The sequence below is a fragment of the Microtus oregoni genome, unplaced genomic scaffold (assembly GCF_018167655.1).
Source record: "Microtus oregoni isolate MIOR12 unplaced genomic scaffold, Mior012 000018F_ref0000195, whole genome shotgun sequence".
Classification (NCBI taxonomy): domain Eukaryota; kingdom Metazoa; phylum Chordata; class Mammalia; order Rodentia; family Cricetidae; genus Microtus; species Microtus oregoni.
In genome coordinates this window covers 22,159,198-22,182,783 of record NW_024543077.1, presented here as the reverse complement: position 1 = coordinate 22,182,783, position 23,586 = coordinate 22,159,198, and the positions used below count along the sequence as shown (strand labels likewise).

At 36.9% G+C, this 23,586-nt stretch overlaps 1 protein-coding gene and 1 pseudogene across 1 annotated transcript; both read right to left on the bottom strand.

Moving 5' to 3' along the window:
• Positions 1 to 8,302: 8,302 nt before the first annotated feature.
• LOC121458688 lies at positions 8,303 to 15,862 on the bottom strand (annotated as a pseudogene).
• Positions 15,863 to 16,013: 151 nt separating this feature from the next.
• Positions 16,014 to 16,370, bottom strand: LOC121458722 (zinc finger protein 120-like; the record flags this gene model as incomplete). The annotated part of the gene is made up of 1 exon (XM_041668030.1): positions 16,014 to 16,370. A coding segment is annotated over one exon (357 nt), but the record flags the coding sequence as incomplete, so codon positions are not given.
• Positions 16,371 to 23,586: the final 7,216 nt, after the last annotated feature.

The following is a 23,586-nucleotide window of genomic DNA, read 5'->3' as shown; positions in this document are numbered from 1 at the left end:
GGTTGCTGAAAGCTGCAACCCCTCAGGGTGACTCTGTCACGTGGAGGCATAAGCGGCTTCCAGATTGCTCTTCTCTACCCCTGGATTCTGGGTTTCTGGTTCCGTCTCAGGAATTGATTTAATTACATTTACTTTGTTGAGAAACTTGCATTTTCCAGTTTTTAACATCTACTAAGGCACTGAAACAGGACCATGTTTTCACCGCGACTCTGCAACAGCGCCACCTGCTGGATAATAGGTAATATTGCAGTTTTTGTTTCTAACGCAAATTTTACTGCTTTGTTTTCACTAATACAATGGATTAGTAAATTTATATTTACTAATACAATGAATTACATCATACAAGGTTTATATGATTATGGGGATACCTTAATTTGCTTGTTACTAGCCTTCAGTTTTCTTTTCCATATTCTATCATTAAGGAAGAATATGGCACTCCTAAGAATGATAGAATCTTTACGAACTAATAATGAACAACTAATTGACAGGATTAAAATTATTGAAAATCAGAGGTTATCTGAACAAGTGGATACTATGACAGACAAAATTGATTTCATATCCAAGGGTATTAGAAAGTTACTTGAAAGGGTTCAGGCTGTTGAATTTGACGTTCAGACTTTATCACAAAGTTTTGATAAGGTAACAGACAGAATGTACCTCCAAGATGGGAATCTACATGATATACAAGAAAAGTTTAAGGAGGACATGTTATCTTTGAAGGAAAAAATTAAAGCTTTGGAATCACAGGTGCAGAATGGGGACCAAAAAATTGATACCTCAGTGAAATCACTGGAAATATATACAGGTCAGGAGATTCAGGATTTAAGAGAGACAATGATAAAAAGATTTGAAAAGATTGGGGAAATTATTGCAGCTGGTGAACAGAGTAAGGAGGCACAAGGACAGGATACAAGGCCTCCACCAGCTATTAGAACTGGCTTACCCAGGGTTCTAGCGACATACCCTATACTTAATTCTGAAAAAGCATCAACTTCTAAAGGCTCAAAGGGAGTCAGAGAAGCTAGATGGACGCCAATAGCAATGAATGATCTGAAAGAAATTAAGCAAGCTGTTGTTAATTTTGGCTTGCACAATGCATATGTAAAGGAAATGATAAGGACTTGGGCTTCTAATGCTAGAGCTACTCCCCATGATTTCCATCAGTTAGTGTCTGCAGTTTTAGATAATGGACCTTCCTTGATGTTCGGAATTTATTTCAGAGAAGAATCCAAACATATGGAACAGCAAGGAAGAGCAAAAGGTATTGAGGTTTCCCAAGATCAAATTCTTGGTGCAGGAGAATATGCTGATCCACAGGTCCAAGCTCTTTATGACGATGAAGTACTGTGTCTATGTCACCAAGCAGCTTTAAATGCTTGGAATAGGATACAAGATCCAGCAAAAAGGGTTGAATCATATACCAGAATTAGGCAGGGACAGAGAGAACCCTTTATTGACTTTTTGCAAAGATTAATGAAGGCTCTGGACATAGGGGTAACAGACCCAGAAGCTAGACGAATACTTCTTGAATCTCTAGCTTTTGAGAATGCAAACATAGAATGCAAAAAGATAATTGGGCCTTTAAAGTCTAGATCAGCACCTATGGATGAATGGATTCAGCATACGATGAATGTTGAGACGTTTAGCTATAATGATGAATCTTGGGTAGGAGAAGCGATTTCCAAAGCAATGAGGAGACATCAAACTGCCAGGTGTTTTAATTGTGGTAAATTAGGACATTTGCAAAGGAATTGCAGGCAAAGAATTTCTAGGAATAATATCTCTTCTGGGAATGACAAAAATAGGAGACCTCGGCCTTCAGGTATATGTAGGAGATGCGGTAAAGGCAGGCATTGGTCCAATGAATGTAGGTCAACAACAGATAGAAGGGGCAATCCGATATCATCGGGAAACTCCTTGGGGGGCCTCTCGCAGGCCCCCAAGCCAACAGTGGCCCAGTCATTCCCAGTCACAGTGGAGAACGTGCCTCACCAAGAAAATTAAAAGCTCCAATTTCTGCTGTAAAAAGTAATACTGGTCTAAATGAAGAATTACGTGTGGAGGATGAGTCAAAAAACCCAATAGGACAGAGTAAACGTATATTTTGGCAGACTTCTATTAATGATCAAAGACCAAAGCTAAGAGTCTGTATAAATGGCACTTTTATTGAAGGCTTATTAGACACAGGTGCGGATGTAAGTATCATTACCCCAGAATCTTGGCATCCGAATTGGCCTCTTCAAGAGGTAGATGTTCAGTTCCTAGGAATTGGAACCCTATCTCGTGTAAAACAAAGCACAAGATGGGTTGAATGCATAGGGCCCGAAGGGCAAATAGGAAGACTAAGGCCATATATAGCCAATATTGCCATAAATTTATGGGGCCGTGACCTGCTACAGCAATGGAATACCCAGATTAACATTCCTGTATTTCCAGGAACTCATAATTCTGGGAAGGATATGATGAGGTATTATGGAAAAAGGTCACCAGCCATTCAGGCTGTACAAGAACATACAGCAAATACCAAACCTTTAGAGGTACCAACAGCCCTACCTTTAAAATGGCTAACTGAGAAGCCAATATGGACCAAACAATGGCCTCTAGCTGAAGATAAACTACAGGCATTGGAACAGCTGGTGCAAGAGCAACTAGATGCTCACCATATTGAAGAATCAACCAGCCCTTGGAATTCTCCTGTGTTTGTTGTAAAAAAGAAATCTGGTAAATGGAGAATGGTGACAGATCTAAGAGCTGTCAACAAAGTAATTCAACCTATGGGCCCACTACAATCTGGAATTCCTTTGCCTTCTCTGTTACCAAAAGGATGGCCTCTTATAGTTATTGATTTGAAAGATTGTTTTTTCACTATACCATTACAAGAAAAGGATAGAGAAAAATTTGCCTTCACAGTGCCTACTTACAATAATTCTCAGCCTAATAGGAGATATCAATGGACTGTCCTCCCACAGGGTATGCTCAATAGTCCTACACTGTGCCAATATTTTGTAAGTAAGCCATTGGAAATAATTCGTAAACAATTCCCCAAGTCCATCATTTATCATTACATGGATGACATCTTATTATCTGATTCAAATAAAGATACTTTAGAAAGGATGTTTGAAGAAGTAAAGAAAGTCTTGCCTAGGTGGGGATTACAAATTGCCCCTGAAAAGATTCAAAGAGGAAATTCTATTAATTACCTAGGTTACAGAATAGGGTTAGAGAAAATTAAAACGCAAAAGGAACAAATTAGGAGAGACCGGTTAAAGACTCTTAATGACTTCCAAAGTTTGTTAGGAGACATTTCCAGTCTACGACCAGCTGTTGGGATAACACCTGATCTAATAGTTCATTTAAACAAAACCTTAGATGGTGATAAAGATTTGAATAGTCCAAGAGAACTGACAGCTGAAGCAGAAAAGGAACTGACAATGATTGAGGAAAAATTACAGGAGGCACATGTGGATAGGGTGAACCCAAATCTTAGCTGCATCCTAGTCATATTGCCTTCCAGAATTTCTCCTACAGGGATTCTAATGCAGAGGGAAGATATTATTTTAGAGTGGATATTTATACCTAATAAACCAAGTAAAAAATTAAAAACTTATGTGGAAAAGGTCTCTGAATTAATTATAAAAGGTAAGCTGAGACTTCGTCAACTAGCAGGTATAGACCCAGCAGAAATTATAGTGCCTTTTACTACTGAAGAAATAAAAAAGTTATGGGAAGACAATGAACCGTGGCAAAGAGCTTGTGCTAACTTTTTGGGAGAAATTAATAGCAACTATCCCAAAAGTGATAGACTTAATCTCATAAAAAGAACTTCTTGGATTCTTCCTAGAATTGTACGTGATGCTCCAATAACTGGAGCCCGTATGTTCTATACTGATGCAAATAAATCAGGGAAAGCAGGTTACAAGTCAGATGAATTGTGTAAGGTGGAACAAAGCCCTTATAATTCTGTCCAGAAGGCAGAATTATATGCCATTCTTATGGTGCTAAGGGATTTTAAAGAACCTCTTAATATAGTTACAGATTCACAATATGCAGAAAGAGTTATCTTGCATATTGAAACCGCTGAATTTATACCAGATGACACAGAGTTGACTTCATTGTTTATCCAGGTACAAGACATAATCAGGAACAGGCTTTGTCCGATGTACATAACACACATCCGGTCCCATACAGGTCTGCCTGGTCCTCTAGCCCAAGGCAATGCTGAGATTGATCAATTATTGATTGGAAGTGTGTTGCAGGCCTCGGAATTTCATAAGAAGCATCATGTCAATAGTAAAGGCCTAAAGAAAGAATTTTCCATTACTTGGCAACAAGCTAAGGACATTATAAAGAGATGCCCTACTTGTTCTTTCTATAATCAAACACGTTGCCTGCAGGGAGTAACCCAAAGGGTACTAAGAGAAATGAAATCTGGCAGATGGATGTGTTCCACTTTATGGAATTTGGTAAATTAAAATATGTACACCACACCATAGACACGTATTCAGGTTTTCAATGGGCTACAGCCCTGAGCTCAGAAAAGGCTGATTCAGTAATCACACATTTATTGGAAGTTATGGCCATCATGGGTATACCTGCGCAAATAAAGACAGATAATGGTCCAGCATATGTATCTAAGAAAATGAAACGCTTTTTTGATTATTATAATATAAAACACATTACAGGTATACCAAATAATCCTACAGGTCAGGCAGTTATAGAAAGATCAAATCGTACTATAAAGGATATGCTGAAGAAACAGAAAGGGACTGAAAATACCCCCAGAAATAGATTACATAATGCTTTATTAACCTTGAATTTTCTTAACGCTAATGAGAAAGGAACGACAGCAGCAGAAAGACATTGGATAATGGAAAAGTCTGCTGAACTAAATCAACCGATTTATTTCAAAGATGTGCTGACCTCTCAGTGGAAGCCAGGAGATGTGCTACGTTGGGGAAGGGGTTTTGCTCTTGTTTCCACAGGAGAAGAAAAATTGTGGATACCATCAAAATTAATAAAGTTTCGATTTGAAGAGGAGAAACCTCTTGGAAAGGAGAAATGACAACTCATCCACAATGATGATATTCATACAGGTGGTAAGAAAAACATATAGAATGGGGGCAGGGTTCTGTTCTTATCTCCACAGGAAAACACTCATCTTTGAGAAATTCAAGGGACCCTGGATGTTTGGATACTGACAGATGGAAAAATACCTGCCCAATAGGAAATATCAAGACAACTGAATGGGTTGTATAAGTAATATTAAACCATATTTCTAAATTTATAAAGCTGGTTTTGAAGTTGGACTCTGGCTCAGTCCCTCTCCAATTCCAAGCCTGTTAGTAAGAGAAAAACCCAGAGTTTCTGGAGTTTCTGTCTCATGTCAAGAGCCATGATCTGGGACAGAAAGAAATATGAGTTTAGAAAACATCTTTGCTTTTCTTCATATCTATCATACTTTTCATTGAATATATCTATCATGTCTTTCATTGAATATATATATATATGTCTATATATGTCTATATGATTAATGTTTAAGTTTTTCATAATGAACAATGAGTTTTTCCTGAAGTGACATTTGAAGTTTCCAGGAAGAAGATGGGGCCCCATAACAGCAACTCCACCTGGTTGATATGACGTCATGATACTGATAGCGCTACTACAAGACCTGCTTTTGGTACTAGCTGCACAAGACAGTTCCAACTTGGTTAGCTGAAATGGTGCACATCTTATACAACATTTTGGCCAGACCTGCACAAAATACTCAGAGACTATTGGCAATTTTAAAAGACATTGATCTTGAAATTTAACCATCATTTCACTTTCACAGGATCCCCCAGAAAGAACGTCGCCCCCATGACAGCTGGAAGTAATTCTAGAGGACGACGTCCCCTTTCCCAATAAAACTTGCCCTTGGGTTTAGGGACATCATTTAGGGGTTGATTATAATTAGTATACGATTGAGGGTTGGGGGAGGAATTTTATACGCTCAGGGATCATTTTGAAAGAAAAAAAAGAGGGATGATGGGATAATAGATTTGTAATTGTGAGTTACTGTTTTTAGACAAATACATTGCTATAGATTCTTGTATATTGATACAAAGTTAAATTATATTGACTATTGTACGCATGCATGTTTCTACCTCTGTTTAAAACATTTTTTTATGTATTGACATATATTGTATTGATATATATATATATGTATTGTATATATTTACCATATTGCAGTGTACATTTCTACCTCTGATTAAGATACTTATATAATGATTGTGTATTGATATATATTTACCTACTGCAATGTTTATTTGTACATTGTTTATATTTGGAGGTCATTGTCCTCATTTGTTTCACAGTCGTTTATTGTCTTAGTCTTTAAGTTAGATAGATATTGAGAATTATATAGACTAATAGTCATCTAAGTTTGTCATTTATAATAGACTAATCAGGTTCTTTAGATATATAGAGATTATACTCAGTATAGATAGATAATCTTCAACTTCTTCAAAGAGCTGTAGAAAATGGCCTTTAATCTAACTCAGAGTTTTGTGGTAGTGAGACACAATTGCTCCTGGCAACACCACTCTATTCCCGAGAGAATGTTGAGCACCAAAGACACTCCACCTGGAGCCTTTCTTTTTGGCAGAACTGGCGTTTGGGCAAAGAAATGCCCATACCTCAACAACTGACAAAGATACAGAGCATGCATCAATGGATAAAACAGGACTGTCATATCCTGCCAAGACAGGGTAAGATAGTTTTGAAAAGTTGCTTGCCTTAGAAAATGGTATGTCAGTTATGTTAGGCCTTAGCCAAAGTTGGTTGCTTTAACGCTGCTAATGTGACTTTGGGTGATTGCCCAGGTAGCTAGTTGTCTCTGTAATTTGTTGCATGTTTTGGAAGTTGTTTTACTGAACTTCCTAATTACCCAGGTAACATTATTTCCCTTCTCAGATCTTCGATGGGGTTGAAGACTATATAAATGTAGTTACTTTCTCTCATGACTTGGCCAAGTTATTTATTGTACAAGACCTAAGCTAGTTAGAATAGGATATTTGTACTTATTGTATATAATTTCATAGTAGGTTTAGAACTCTCTTATTTAAACAAAAGGGGGAGGTGTTGCGGGAGGTCCTCCCACTCCTCCAGCCTATCACCGCTGAGGTACCAGCCCACTGGGGCGTGGTTTCTCTCCCTTTAAAAAAGCGGCCACTTCCCTCTTCTCTCTCTCTTCACTTCCTGCTCCGCCTGCGACTAGACTCCTTTCCTGGTTGCGAAGAGGGCTGTTGCCTGGGACAGTGATCTGTAAGTTTTTTCCCCTTTAAATAAATACCACCCTAATAATCATAACCCCAAATTGGTGTGGCATTGTTTGTGACTTACGCCTTCACACAGGTAGTTTTTAAACATAAACCCAAGAAAACTAGCCTACAAACCACAATCCCAAAGAAATTACCCAAAAATGAGGACACTAAAAGAGACTTACACAGATCTAATCTACAGGAGAAGTAGAGAAAGACTGAATCTCCTGACCAAATTTAGATCAAGGTCCCATTGTGGACCTTGTGGGAAGGCTAAAGGGGGTAGGGAAGAGGCAGGGAGGAGAATAGAGAGAAATGTTGAATTCAATAAAAATCAATAAAAAATACATTCCTAAAAATGCCATCTGGCCATAAACAATATTAGAAACCAAAGATACAGGAGGGAGATAATGAGAGGAGAAAACAGTTTTGAGCCTAAAGGGAAAGAAAGTTCAAGTGTTCTTGAATGAGTGCTGATAATAACTGCCTCACAAGAAGAACACAAGAGTTTGTGGGGTAGGGAGTTTAGGGAAGATCGAAACTCACATTTGTCAGTTGTGTGTGACTGAAAGTCTGGGAGAAGGCTAGGAACTAGGCAGGCAGTCAGGCAGGCAGCTGTGAGGTCCTGCTGATGAACATCTTTTTGAGAGCAGTGAGAAGCCATTTGTGACTGTCAGTCAGGAAATGATGCACTCTTAAGTAGTACTTAAAATGGTACTCCCAGTGCCCACTGAGGACACATTAAGAAGGAAATACTAATGTCTAGTATCTATTTATTTTCTTGGTACTGGTCACACTATGTAGCACAGGATGACATTAATTTAACCATCAATCTGCTTTAGCCCCACACATGCTGGTATTATAGTTGTGAATGAAGGAACCTAGCGAAGGCTGAAGTCTTGAGATTAGATCACATTAAAATGCTGGACACTAGCTCAGACAAGTTCAGGACAGGAGAAAACTGGGGAGTCAGACTGACAGACTTAGTGAGACAGACTGTGTCTCTACAGTGGAGGTCCCCATAGTTCTATAATCTGCTCTGCATTGGTATTGGCATTTGATGACACAAACAGAAAGTCAAGATCCCTATCTTTGCAGATCACTTCCTGCTTGATGGGTGTGAAGTCCACAATGAAGAGGACTGTAAAGACCATGTTAGAGATATAACCATTTGTGTTCATAGGTTTCATGTACATGAAACATGATGATACTATAGAAAAATAGGACCACAGCAAGGTGCTCCAAGCAGGTGGAAAAGCATTTGCAGGGCCTGCTGGCTGAGAGCACCTTTAGGAAGGTGACCAGGATTGGCATGTCAGAAAGGCTAATGAGGTACTTGAGTAGAGGTAACAGAAGGATGGCATCCACAAGGACAAAGTCATTTTTAACTGATATGTCACCACAGGCCAGCTTCAGCACACCCAGGACCTTGCAGGTGAACTTTCTAAATACTTGGTGGCCATACAATGACAGTCTCATGGCAATGACTGTTTCTGTCAACTACCTGATGACATAGAATACCCAGACGGCTCTTGGAGGCATTGAGAAAAAGCTGTGGCTCATGTGCACAGGTACCTGAGTTGCTGACAAATAGCAAGGTAGTAATCACAGGCTGTGATGACAAGCAGCAGGCATTCTGTGGAGCCTGTGGAAAGTCTCAGATGCATCTGGATGTCACAGCCATCAGAGAGATGGTCTTCTGGGATGAGAGTAGGTGGAACAGCATCAGAGGCACAAAAGTAGATGTGTAGCAGATTGTCTAAATGGAAATATTACTCAGAAATTGTATATGGTGTGTGTAGGCAGGGATCAAACATACACACAGTCATGAAGGCAGTGTTCGGAGCAGGGTCACCAGGTTCATAACTGAGCACAGAGGAAAGAATAGATCTTCCAGGGATGAGTAGTCAGAAAATTCCTTCAAGATAAATGCAGAGACTTTTGTCCTGCTTCTGGTCTACATAATGCAGAGTTATGCCTGGATACACAGTAGAGTGGAAGGAGAGAGCATGCAGTGTTTTGAGAACACAAAAAATTTTAAGGTCTTTTCCAACATGGATACACATTCTGTGACTTGAAGACAGTCTCCTCATCTTCTGTAGGTTACATCGCATCCATGTGACTAGTGAGGATAACATCCCTAAGAGGGGGGCTGGAGAGATGGCTCAGCGGTTAAGAGCATTGCCTGCTCTTCCAAAGGTCCTGAGTTCAATTCCCAGCAACCACATGGTGGCTCACAACCATCTGGAATGAGGTCTGGTGCCCTCTTCTGGCCTGCAGGCATACACACAGACAGAATATTGGATACATAATAAATAAATAAATAAATTAAAAAAAAACATCCCTAAGAGGGTATTTATGGAAGTATCAATAGGCAGAATCACAGAGAGCCAAAGCTGAATGAGAAATAAAGGTCTTTACTGTAGGATTCTTAAAACGTTTCAATGGCTAATGTTTATTGGAAGCTCTCCAAAAGCAATGTAGACTATGCACTTCCAAACTTACCTGAAGTTACATCCACTTCACCTCTTATCCTATCACAGAGAAGTGACCTGAAAACAGCATTTGAGAGCTGGTAGCCTGGATAAGAGGTCCTAAAACTTACACACATACTGGAATTATTTGGAAGACTGTCAAAACACAGTGTGTGTTCCTTCCAGAGTTTCTGGCTTAGGGCAGATGTGTGCTGTTGCTGCTTTGATGGCATAGGAATGAATGTCTCTAAAGGTCCTGCTGACTTTGCTGCAGCCTCTAAGCCATGGCTTGCACTGTTCTCACTATCTGGAATATTTTCATTTTTTCCTCACCTGTAGTAGCTGATCTGTCTCTTCTGGTTCTGTTTGTCACACTGTATGCTTTATATCTCAGGAAGGGGGCAGATACTGACCTGTAAACCTGTGAGGAGGCACACCCCCAGAGAGATAATCTGTTAGGTGCTTTGTATGGGCTACAGCTTTATAAGATGTCCTTTTGTGTTTCCATCTCTACTTAAGAATCAGAAATGGTTTTAGAATTAGACAATGTCTATCCTTCTCTAAATCCAAGCATGATGTTAAAAGAAAAATTCAAAACTCTGTCTCATGTCAACAGTCTTCTGGTATGGAACAGAAAGAAGATCAATTTTGAAGGAATATTTTACTTTCCTTCATGCCCATTTTGTCTTTATCTTATCTTTCAATGAATATATGTCTACATGAATAATGCTTACATTTTCATCAAAGAACAGCTTCCAAGAAGAAGACATTGGGGACCCACAATGTCTCTACCTGGTTGATATGACGGCATGATGCTGATAGCACTACGAGACCAATTTATGGGTACAAGCTGCAGATATGGTGCACCTTCTTACAATGTTCTGGCCAGAATTCCAAATAAGAAATTCAGAAAAACCCTATCAAATACTCAGAAACCATTTGCAATTATCCAAAACAGCCATCTTGAAATTTAACCATCATTTTGCGTTTATAATATCCCATAGAAATAACATCGTCCCTGGAAGCAATTCTAGAAGATGCCATTCTCTCTCCCAACAAAGTTTGTCGTCACAGTCAGGAACAACATTTACGAGTTGATTATTACTAATATAGGATTGTCAGGAGCCATTTCAGGCTTCTCCTTTCTCACAGGGCATTGAAGTAAAAATCTTGAGACAGAAAACTTAAAGTTAGCCAAATCATTATGTGCTGATCGTGGAGACTCAAGCTCTGGAAAGTACCACAAAGTGTCTTCAGGGCTTGCTGCTATCACTAACAGCAGGTGTTCTAGCCACTGACCTTGCAACTGCCCTGCTTAGCTCTCAAACTGCCCCACTTAGTTGCCTAGCTACCAAGCCCCTCCTTCCCTTCCCCCTTTCCTGAGTTCCCCCTGCCCGAGTACCTTTCTGAGGAGTATTTAAGGCATGAAACTTGCTTCAATAAACGGATGCCTTGACAAAATACTGCTTGGCATCCGTTTCTCTTTCCTCCCAAGTCTTTCAGATAGTGCCTCTTCAAGACCCTGGAGTAACTTAGGACCTGCTGGGTGGGTCATAGGATTGGGTGAAATGATGTACACCCAGAGATCTCAAAATGAGCGAAAATGGAATTGGATAATAGGTAGATTACTTACTCCTACTAATAAGTTTGTAATAGAAGGAATACTTGTGAAATATTTTTTATGGATTTACATTGGTATACTTTTGTATATTGACACAAATTCGAATTATATTTATTATATAGACTGTTTTGATTTTTGTTTAGAATATTTGTAACAACTATATAAGGTTATTATGTCAGATTGTATAAATGTATGATTCTACCTGTTTAAAACATATTTTTATTGATGCAATTTTATGATATATTTATCATATTGCATTATATTACTCTACCTCTGATCAAGATTTTTATACATTGTTTACATTTTGAAGTCATTGTCCTGCTTTACTGCATAGTTCTTTAAAGATTGTTTTATATTCTGATATGAAGTCTTATTCTTCAACACTGTGATGAGACTTTGGTTGATTGGTCAGTCAGTTGTCTGTCAACTACTACACTTTTTGGAAGCTGCTAGACTGCACTACCTGCCTACTCAAGTAATATTATTGCTCTTCTCAGGTCTTTGATGGGGTTGAAGATGAGATAATCATACTTACCATCCTCTTATGATCTAGTTAAGCCATTTCTACTACAACATGGACTCCTTAGGATAAAATGCTTATCAAACCATTAGGATGTATTCCTTCCTTAATATTGATTATGCTTATTGTAATTCTAACTTTAATTTTGACATCTTGTGTACAGAGTTTTGTATAGGGTTTGGAATTTCGTATTAAGTTAAATGGGTAGGTGCTGTGAGAGCTCCTTCAGTCAACAGCTTTAAAATATCAATGCACTTGGGCATGGTCTCTTACAGTATGAATGAATCTATAAAGGGTATAGTTGCTCTCTTGAATCCAGTTCTTGATTCTGGATGCTAGCTATATTGTATATGAGATCCATTGCTCTGTAGGTGCTCATCTGACCTATAAAAGCCCAAGGTATTCTTACACTCTAACTTGGTGTTTTCAGAAGTCAAAGATTCAATTAGTACTCACATAGTTCAGGGTCTGTCACTCTGACTTGTACAGCCTTCAAAATTCATCATTAAAACATGAACTCAGTGTTACATGATGAACTTAGAATGAATGCAGCTACATTAGGTAAAATCAAGCACTTCCGTCTCAAATGTTTCATGTGTGATTATTGGTTTGGGAAGATTGGGAGATATGGTATAAATCTTTAATTTTCTTTTGGAAAATGTGTGGATTGTTTTTAATTAAATATCATAAATCAGTCTGCCTTAGCAAGAGGAAGTATTTCATTCAGCTACAAAACTAAGAAAAGTTCCATATTTCAGCTATTCATTTTATACTATCACTTTGTTTAATTCACCCACAAACGGCTGTGAATCAAGGATTTTTTAATTGTTTTTTATTCAACTATATTTATCCACTATTCACCCTTCCTCCCCCATCCCATTGTCCCATGATTCACATGTTCCAAATTTACTAAGATCTTGTCTTTCTCTATGTCCTATATAGAATAGATTTATGTATGTCTCTGTTTGTTTCCTCTTTGTTGTATATGTTCTGGGCATTGTGAATTGTAGGCTGACTGTCCCCTGTTTTTTATTGAAAAGCCACTTAGGAGTGAGTACATATATTTTTTCTTTCTGGTTCTGGGTTAACTCACTCTTTTATGATGTTTTCTAGGTCCATAAATTTGCACATAAATTTCAAGATGTAATTGTTTTTATCCACTCTGTAGTACTCTACTGTGTAAGTATACCACAATTTCTTTTTCCATTCTTCTGAGGAGGGGTTGTTTTCAGGTTCTGGCTCTGACAATATTGCTGTGAACACAGTTGAGCATTTGTCCTTGTGGTATGATTAAGCATCCATTGAGTACATATCCAAAGGGCATGACTGGGTTTTATGATAAGTTGTTTCCTAATTTTCTTTCATTTTTTTTAATTTTTGGTTTTCTAAGACATGGTTTCTCTTGAGCTTTGGAGCCTGTCCTGGAACTAGCTCTTGTAGACCTGGTTGGCCTTGAAGTCACAGAGATCTATCTCTGGCTCCCAATGTGCAGGGATTAAAGCCATGCCTCACAACCCGGCAGGTGACTTTCTAATTTACGGAATAACCATACTGATATCCAAAGTAGCTGACTCAGTTTGTAACCCCATCAAAAATGCAGGAGTGTTCCCTTAACTCCACATCCTCTCCAGCTTAAGTTGTCATCAGTGTTTTGATCATGCCTATTGTTACAGATGTAAGAGGGAATCTCAAATTTGTTTAGATTTTCATTTCTCTAATGACTAAGGAGTTTGGAAATTTCCTTAAGTGTCTCTCAGTCATTTTAGATTCATATGTTAAAAGATTTTTTTTAGGTCTGTACTCCATTTTTATTGGAGTACTCCATTTTTTATTTGATGATCAATTATTTAAGTTCTTTGTATGTTCTAAAGATCAGTCTTCTATCCAATGTGGTTTAGGTGAATATCTTTTCCCATACTACAGGCTGCCTTTTTTTTGTATTGTTGATCATGTCCTTTGTTTTACAGAAACTTTTGCTTCAGGAAAGCTCATTTATAATTTTTCTCAGTGTCTGTGATGCCTGGGGTTATAATTTGAAAGTGGTCCTCTTTACCAATGTGTTCAAGTGTACTTCCAACATTCTGGTTTTTTTTTTTTTTTTTTTTTTAGTTTTTCGAGACAGGGTTTCTCTGTAGCTTTGGAGCCTGTCCTGGCACTAGCTCTTGTAGACCAGGCTGGCCTTGAACTCACAGAGATTCGCCTGCCTCTGCCTCCCGAGTGCTGGGATTAACCAACATTCTGTTTTATGTAGTTCGGTGTGTTTGTCTTTATGTTGTAGTCTTTGATCCATTGGGACTTGAGTTTTGTTCATGATGATAGATGTGGATCTACTTTCATTCTTCCCCACATTGATATTCAGTGATGCCATCACCATTTGTAAATATGTTTTCTCCATTTTATATTTTTTGGTGTTTTGTCAAAAATCAGGTGTAGTAGGTGAGTGGAGTGATGTCTGGGTCTTAAAATCAGTTCCATTAGTCCTCCTATCTGTTTTTGTGCCAACACCAGGCTCTCTTCAGTACTGCAGCTCTGCAGTCATCTAAAGAAGTCAGGGAATGTGATGCCTGCAGAAATTATTTTTTATGTAGGATTGTTTTGGTTATCCCGCATTTTTTTGGCTTTTATATATGAAGTTGGGTGTTTTTATTTTGAGATCTGTGAAGAATTTTTCTGATATTTACATGGGAATGGTAGTGAGCCTGTAGATTGCTATGTTGATTTCTACCTAACAAGGGCAAAGGACATCTTCCCATTTTCTGGTGTCTTCTTCAAAGATTTAATGTTCTTTTCCAACAGTCCTTTCACTTCTTTAGTTGGTAATTCCATAATATTTTATATTATTTGTGGCTACTGTTAAGAGTGATGTTTCCATCATTTATTACTTCAAACCATCTTTCCTTTTCAGAAAATATTCCTTGTAACCACATTCTATCTACCTTCCTGATGACCACTCCCAATCTTCTGATAACTATAATTATATTCCCAACTTCTAAGGATACTTTTATACAAAACCTACAAGTAAGCGTATGAGTGATTTGACTCTTGATGCCTCTCATATTTCAGTTAATGATATCCTTTGAGCTTAAAAACATTGTTGAAACTTTTAGGATTTTATGGTTCTGGTTTGAGAGCCAAGTTGTGTTTCTTTCACTGGGCCTTTTAATGTTTTGGCTGTTTTCAGGGAGATGTTGTTTCATTATCTAGTTCTGGATTCAGAGACAAAGTTCTTTCCTTTGGCTCTGGTTTTAAGACCAAAGTTGGAATACCCTTCCTGTAACTGAAAAGGATTTATCCATTACTTTGCTGGTTCAAACTAAAATAAAGAGAGTTATAATGATGCATGAACAAATTGTTGACATTTTCAAACTTTTTTCTACACAATAACTGATTTTTGTTAACTGACTGTAAGTGGCTTGACATCTAAAAGAACAATTTAAAAGAAGCACCCAGCTTTTTCATCAGGTCCAAAAGATTATGATAATATGCACAAGCTTTCTCAGATGACTACACACTAAGTCTTACTCTTATATAAAACACAAAACATTATGACACTGAATTCATTTATAGTTTCACTACAGTATGATTTTTTTCTCATATTTTTGAAAAGTATCCAAATTATCTTCAGGGTTTCTCTACAGAAGGGCTCATATTATGTATTTGGAGATAATTGTGAAAAAGAATTTACCACCTTCCATTCACAGGTATCTCTAGAGTATGTTACATTTTAAGCTTTTGAAGAGTACAGGGGTCTGCAAAGGCCTTATCACACTGATATCATTCATAGGGTTTCTCTCCAGTATATGTCCTTCTATACATTTGAGAGCACCATGTTGAGCAAAGGCCTTAACACACTGATTACATTCATAGAGTTTCTATCCAGTATGTGCTCTTTTATGCCTTTGAAGATGACTGAGAAGGGCAAAGGCCTTACCACACTGGGTATATTCATAGGGTTCCTCTCAAGTATGTGTTCTTTTATGGCTTTGAAAATTACTGTGGTGTGCAAAGGCCTTACCACACTGATTACATTCATGAGGTTTCTCTCCAGTATGTGTTCTTTTATGCCTTTTAAGATCACTGTGACATGCAAAGGCCTTACCACACTGATTACAATCATAGGGTTTCTCTCCAGTATGTGTTCTTTTATGCCTTTGAAGATGACTGAGACGTGTAAAGGCCTTACCACACTGATTACATTCATAGGGTTTCTCTCCAGTATGTGTTCTTTTATGTGTTTGAAGAACACTGTTTTGAGAAAAGGCCTTACCACACTGATTACATTCATAGGGTTTCTCTCCAGTATGTGTTCTTTTATGGCTTTGAAGGTGACTGTGTTGTGCAAAGGCCTTACCACACTGATTACAATCATAGGGTTTCTCTCCAGTATGTGTTCTTTTATGCATTTGAAGATGATTATGTCGTGTAAAGGCCTTACCACACTGATTACAATCATAAGGTTTCTCTCCATTATGTGTTCTTTTATGTCTTTGAAGACCACTGTGCCATGCAAAGGCCTTACCACACTGATTACATTCATAGCGTTTCTCTCCAGTATGTGTTCTTTTATGGCTTTGAAGATTACTGTAGTGTGCAAAGGCCTTACCACACCGATTATATTCAAATGTTTTCTCTCCAGTTCGTGTTCTTCTACGCAATTGAAGATGAATATGACGTGCAAAGGCCTTACCACACTGATTATATTCATATGGTTTTTCTCCAGTTTGTATTCTTTTATGTGTTTGAAAAACAGTACATTGAGTAATGTCTTTACCACACTGATTATATTCATAGGGTGTCTCTCTAGTATATATTCTTTTAATCTTTTGAAGATGGCTCTGATCAGCAAAGACCTTACCATGCAGATTACATTCATATGTTTTCTCTCCAGTATGTTTTCGTTTATGACTTTGATGAGTTACATACAGAAAGTCTTTATTATCTTGAACATATTCATAGGGTTTCTCTCCACTGTGTGTTCTCTTATGCATTTCACGATGATTGTGACAAGAAAAGACTTCATCACATTGCTTAATTTCACAGCATTTTTCTCCGCTATGTGTTTTTTCATTCCTTAGAAGATGAGTGTTATAAGACAAGACTTTACCACAGTGAGAATATACTGAAAACTTTTCTCCAGTTTGATTTCTTTCAATCCTGCAAGCAAAATTTACACATGTAAAAGCTTTACCACATTCAATGCAGTTGTACCTTATACCTATATGAATTAACTTCATATTTTTTCAAATTGTAAAAAGGAATCTAATATCAAGGTTTTATAGCTTTGTTTAAAATCATGTTTTGTTCTCTCATTGGGGGTCATTTTACATCTAGAAAAAATTTTTGTGATGATAAATTCCATTGTGTCATGGTTTACCTTTTCATCTATAACACTACCTATATTTTTCTAGGGTATTTTTTACATTTTTGAAGAGAACTGCATATACTGAGTGCTTTACCTGTTGTAATAAGAGTGGCGGGCTACGTTCCTGGCACCCACCCACTCATATTATGACAGAGTGGCTCTCTAACGTGATGGACTACATCCACTTTAAAAACCTGAGAGGTCTTTAGAAAAGGGAGAGAGTTTAATACAGCTTTGGCTTTTTGTGGGTGGCTTGCCACAAAGAAGTTTTCCTGACTCAGCAGCAGGAAAAAACTGGCTGTTTTAAAATGCCGGCTTTCTGGGCTGTGCCGCCATCACCATATCTGTCTGGCTCCTGCTGGAGACAGAGCTTTTGAATGGAGCATTTGGAGTAAAGTGGTACACCTCGCTTGATGGCGATGTGGACTGCCATGTGCCTGGAACTGTGAGTGGCTCAGGGGCACCAAATGGCTCTGAGGCAGGAGAGGCTCAGCTCAACCATGCTGAACTATGCTGGTCTCAGCAGGAACTACCGTAATTACCATAATAATAGCATTTATTATGGTAATAGCATTTATTATGCTTAACATTTTAAGAAATGCTCCTGGATAGTAAAAAAAAATTACAGATTCACAATAAAACAGATTCAGACATAAAAGACCACTAAATGAGTCACAGTGTTGGATGAATGTACGTAGGCTTGGGAGAGAGAAGAAAAAGAATATAAAGAATAAAGTTAATGTCTTTAAAAAAAGGGTAAAGTCTTTAAAGAGACAGAATAAAGTAAACTGATAGAGTAAAAATAAGACACATAAAAATGGAAAATTCACAGTGAGTCTGGATTCTTTGTATTATTGTGCTTTCTTTAAAATTTTTGACTGTACAGGAGCTAAGTACAGAGAGACATTTTATTACATGGGCTACCAAGCTGAACCAGAATGGATTTCATAAGGGTATTATGACTTCAGAATTTTGGTTTAAGGATATGATGCTTTGGAAAGGAGTTTCTTCTTTTGTTTTCACAGAGGATGAGACCCTGTGGATTGTGTCTATCCCAATATGGTATGATCATGCCCTCCTGAGAGGTTGCTGTGAACACCTTCAGAAAATTACTTCACTCAACTGCCGACTGAGATGAACCTAGCAGACAGGTTATCCCATAAAAGACCTGAATAACAGCACCCCCATTCAGCAGGAAGCAGTTTGGAGAGAAAAAAACTGTGCCCATGTTCCCAAATATTGTTTATAAATGTTCTTTTACATTTAAAGGGGGATATGATATAGGTATGAATAATTTGCATTGGTGTGGATTTTAAGGTCAATTTTGTTATACGTATATGTATTTCAGTATCTTGATTAAGGTATTGTGATTGTGTAGTTCATTTTTAAAATGTAATGTATAATTAGGAAATACAGGTTGTTGATGGATAATCATAAATATTAGTCAAGCTTGTAGTCATGTTAGTTAGATATTCAGGTTATATATAGAGATATATTTCAGTTAGATAGGTATTCTTTATATCTTTTAAAGACTGCAGAATAAGAATATGGCATTTAAATGTTTTAATCCCTTAGGGCTTTTCATGACAATGAGACACATCTGCTCCTGGCAGCATCAAGCTACTTCAAGAGGAAGATGGGCATCGAAGAGGCTCCTTATGGAGTTTGATAGCCATTTGGGCAAGAAACTGCTCTTGCCTGGACTGTTGCATAAACTGGACACAAAGAACCCGCAGAGAAAGGACAGCTGAACTTGCCTAAAGGCAAGATGTTCTTTCAGGGTTCCTGATTCATGAAAGAGTCTGCAAGACATTCTGCAGGACACAGCAGAAAGTGACTGAACTGTCTTTGAAATTTCCTGCTTCATGGAAATGTCTGCTGAACACTATGGGTCTGAAGGCCGAAGACGGATGCCCCAACGAAACAAAAGAACTTTGGGTGACTGTACAGGGAGCAAGATGTCTCTGTCATTTCTAGAGTTTTGGATTTCTTGTTTACTTAGGTAATATTATATCCCTCTGGAGTCTTGATGGAGTTGAAGAATAAATAAATAGTTATAGTTTTCCTTAGTTATGATAAAAGATAAAATAGATATAAATATTGTAACTGTAATTCTTGCTTGATAACTGTTTTGCTATATGTAATTGTACTATGTTAAAGTTAAAGCCTTTCTTTTTTGTTTAAACAGAAAAAGGGGAAATGATGGAGGTGGGTCTTGTATCTTATCTGTTGCTTTCATTGGTTAAGCAATAAAGAAACTGCCTAGGCCCATTTGATAGGCCAACCCTTAGGTGGGTGGAGTAAAGAAAACAGAATGCTGAGAGAAAGAAGCCGAGTCAGTGAGTCGCCATGATTCTCCCATCAGACACAAACACAGGTTAAGATCCTCCCTGGTAAGCCACCAGCCCAAGGTGCTACACAGAATATTAGAAATGGGTTAGATCAATATGTATGAGTTAGCAAATAAGAGGCTGGAACTAATGGGTCAGACAGTGTTTAAAAGAAAACAATTTCCGTGTAATTATTTCGGATAATGCTAGCCATGCGGGTGGCCGGGTGCCAGGAACGTAGCCCGCCACTCTTATTACAACATTTACAAACATTACTCCATTCATAATTTTACTATATTGTGAATCATTATACATTTGGTAAGTGAACTAAGACACCCAGAAGTATTTGCATAGACCTAGAACTCATGTTTGTTTGTTTGTTTTTGTTGTAATGTGAGTTTGTATTTATGTATTAACCATGATGATAGAAAATAAATTAACTTTGTATTTGTGGATCAAATTAAACATGTATACTCTACATAGGAACTACAGTTTATCTTCTTAATTGTTCTTAAGGAGAGGTATGCTAAATATTTCCATATTCCTATTCCATATTCCTATGCTCATACACTTGTGTCAAGAGTGACATATCATATATATATATGAAAAAATCATATATATATATATATATGAAAAAAAGAATAGTGTATAAAAGATTTCCAAAATGAATCCACAAGGTTCAACTTTCAGAGACTTGAGGTATAGATATTAAGGTTTTTCCACATCACTGCCCCTTGACCCTTGACTAATCTGATTTCACTAAACTTAGCACAGTCACAAAAAGTATATGAGTGATACAAGGCTTACCATGGGCTATTGAATTAGTAGAAAGTTTTGCAGCTATACTCATCATCATTGAAATATGTATACATTTTCTGTCATGAATAGCAAGAAGCAAATGAAGCAGCAGTTCTACAACATAGCTCTCATGATGCTATGAATCAAATGGTGATATCTGTTTAGGCATTGCTACCTAGACTTTTTCTTAAATGAAGGCTTTGCAGATGCAATTCATATACAAGAAATTGAGGTATATGGATTTGTGAGAACTTAATAACCATCAATATATTTAAAGCTGTGCTTATTTACACTTTTGCTTTTGTTTTAAAGTTCCAGAACACATTACAAACTATTTAAGGGAAATTGTTATGAACTTGCCCAAGAAAATTACCTTGCATGTCTTCTAGAACATTTACAATGCTCTTTGGTGTTAAGGTCTTCCCAAAAGTATCCTAAAATACAGTACCAGAATAGAAGTTATATTATTTAAGAATGTGCAACAATTAGCTTATTATCTTAAGTGCACCTAAAAACTGTGACTGTGTTATTCACCCCATTATTCTTTCTCTAAAACAAATTACAGAACAAAATTATAAACCAAGGAAAAGTTGTCTCCATATTTTGAAACATGAAAGAAATTCATTTTCACCTATAGTAGTTAGGTTCCAGTAGGTCTCCAGCATCACATCTTTGTAGAGATTCTTCTGGGAAGGATTCAGTAAATCCCACTCTTCCTTAGTGAAGTTGATGTGCACATCATCATAGGTCACTTCCTTCAAAAATATACCATATATGAGTACAGTGTAAGTATGAGAGTGAAATGCATACTTCTTTGACAGTATAGTTTTACAATTCTGGTGTTCCCCATTCTTGTTCCATGACATAGACAGTCACTTTAGAAGGAAATTGAAAAGGAGAATCAATTCTGTTATTTCTGTGTCATTTGTATAGGATACCTCCTTATATGAGCAGTATCTATTCATGGGGAAAGAAAAAGAGAAAAGATCAACAGTATGTTGTATGCATGAGAAAATTAATGCCTACAGAAAGGAAAAAAAAGATGGGCAAACTGGGCTTATTGGTGTATTTTGCCTTTACCACAATGCTCAGCAAACAGAGGTAGGTATATTTGTTTCTGAGATGAATGCCAGTCAAGATTTAACAGAACTGCTTATCCATTTTTGGATACCATGTATTTTGTCAGAGGTTGAGGCATGAGCATGTCTTTGCCCAAAGGCTAGTTTTGACAACAAGAAAACAAGCTTTGAGTGTCTCCGGTGCTCAACATTCTCTGGAAAATAGACAATGCTACCAGTAGTAATTGTGTCTCACTTCAACAGTACCCTAGGTTATGTAAAATCCATATTTTACAGCTGTTTGAAGTGGCTGATTTACCTATCTATTCAACATTTATTCTTCATGTGTGTGAAAAACCTGATTATTCTAACTATAAGTAAGACAAACATAGATGACTATTGATCTATAATTCTAATACCTATATAACTTAAAGACTAAGACTTCATATTAGAATATTGTACAATAAACAATTGTACAACAAATGAGGACAATGGGCTCAAAATGTAACCAATGAATAGGTATCTTGATCAGTGGAAGAAATGTACATTGCAATTTGATAAATATATTTATTAATATATAAAATGTTTTAAGCATTGGTAGAAGCATGAATGCATATAATATTCAATATTTAACATTATATCAACATACAAAAATCTATATCAAAGCAATTGCCTATAAATTATAACTCACAAGAATTCACTCTATTACTTACTTATTATTAATGCATGTAAACTCACACTATCTTATTCCATCCAATTTTCCCTTTTATTTCAAAGAAATCCCTGAGCCCATAAAATTTCCCTTCCAACCCACAACCCTATACCAATTATAATCAACCCCTAAATGATGTCCCTAACCCTAGGACAAACTTTGTTGGGAGAGGGGATGTAGTCTTTTAGAATTACTTCCAGCTGTCATGGGGGCGATGTTCTTTCTATGGGATCCTGCGAAACTAAAATGATGGTTAAGTTCCAAGATTACTGTCTGGTATAACTGCAAATAGTCTCTGAGTATTATGTAAAGTTTTTCTGATCTTCTTCTTATAAGGTCTGTCCAGAACATTGTAAAAAGTGGACCATTTCAGCTAACCAAGTTGGAACCATCTTGAGCAGCTGGTATGCGAAACACGTCTGGTAGTAGCACTATCATCATCATGCCATTGTATCAACCAGGTTGAGTTGTTGTTGTGGGGCCCCAACTTCTTCCTGAAACTTCAGAAATTACTGCAGGAAAATTCATTGTGCATTGTGGAAAACTGAAACATTATTTATAGTCATATACAGACATATATATTCAATGACATGTACAATAGACTTGAAAGTAGAAATGTAGAAAAGTGAAAATTTTTCTAAATTCTTCTTTCTGTCCCATGATCCTGACATTGAGAGAGAAACTCTGAATTTTTATTTTAATGACATGCTTGGATTTATAGAGGGACAGAGCCAGTGTCTTTCTCCAAAACCAGCTCTATATATTCATAAATATACATTCACTTACAAAAGGCACCCAATGAAATGATAGGATAAAAGTGTACATTACTGAATCTAAAAAAAAAAAATAAAGGGGCATATATGTGTATGATGTAAAAGTATAGATCATTAAAATTAATTTAAAAAGGCAACTACTTATTTATATATTTTATATTGATATAGATATGGATGCTCCCTTTTGATATAAACTTGACATTTTTATCAAAACATACTGTCTATGATTTTTATATTCTTACTCAAACCATTTTATCTAATTTAACTCACTTAAACATGTAATGAAAATTTCTAGTCCTTGAAAGTTATTATTATAAACCAATTAGGATATAAAGTACTGGATGTTAGTACTTTGTTATTTATTACAATGGAAATTATACTCAAGTTAGGTATGTTTTCAACATTATATGGAATGTCATTAGCTGATTCAAATGTAAATACTTTAGAGAAAATGGTTGGTGAAGTAAAGCAAACTTTGTCTCCTTGGGAATTACTTCTGAAAATATACAAAAAGGTGATTGTATTAATTATTCAGCATATAAAATAGTGTTATAAAAATTTGAGCCCAAAAGTTAAAAATTAGGAGAGGTTATATGTGGAATCTTAATAAATTTCAGAAATTGTTGCAAGACATTGACCA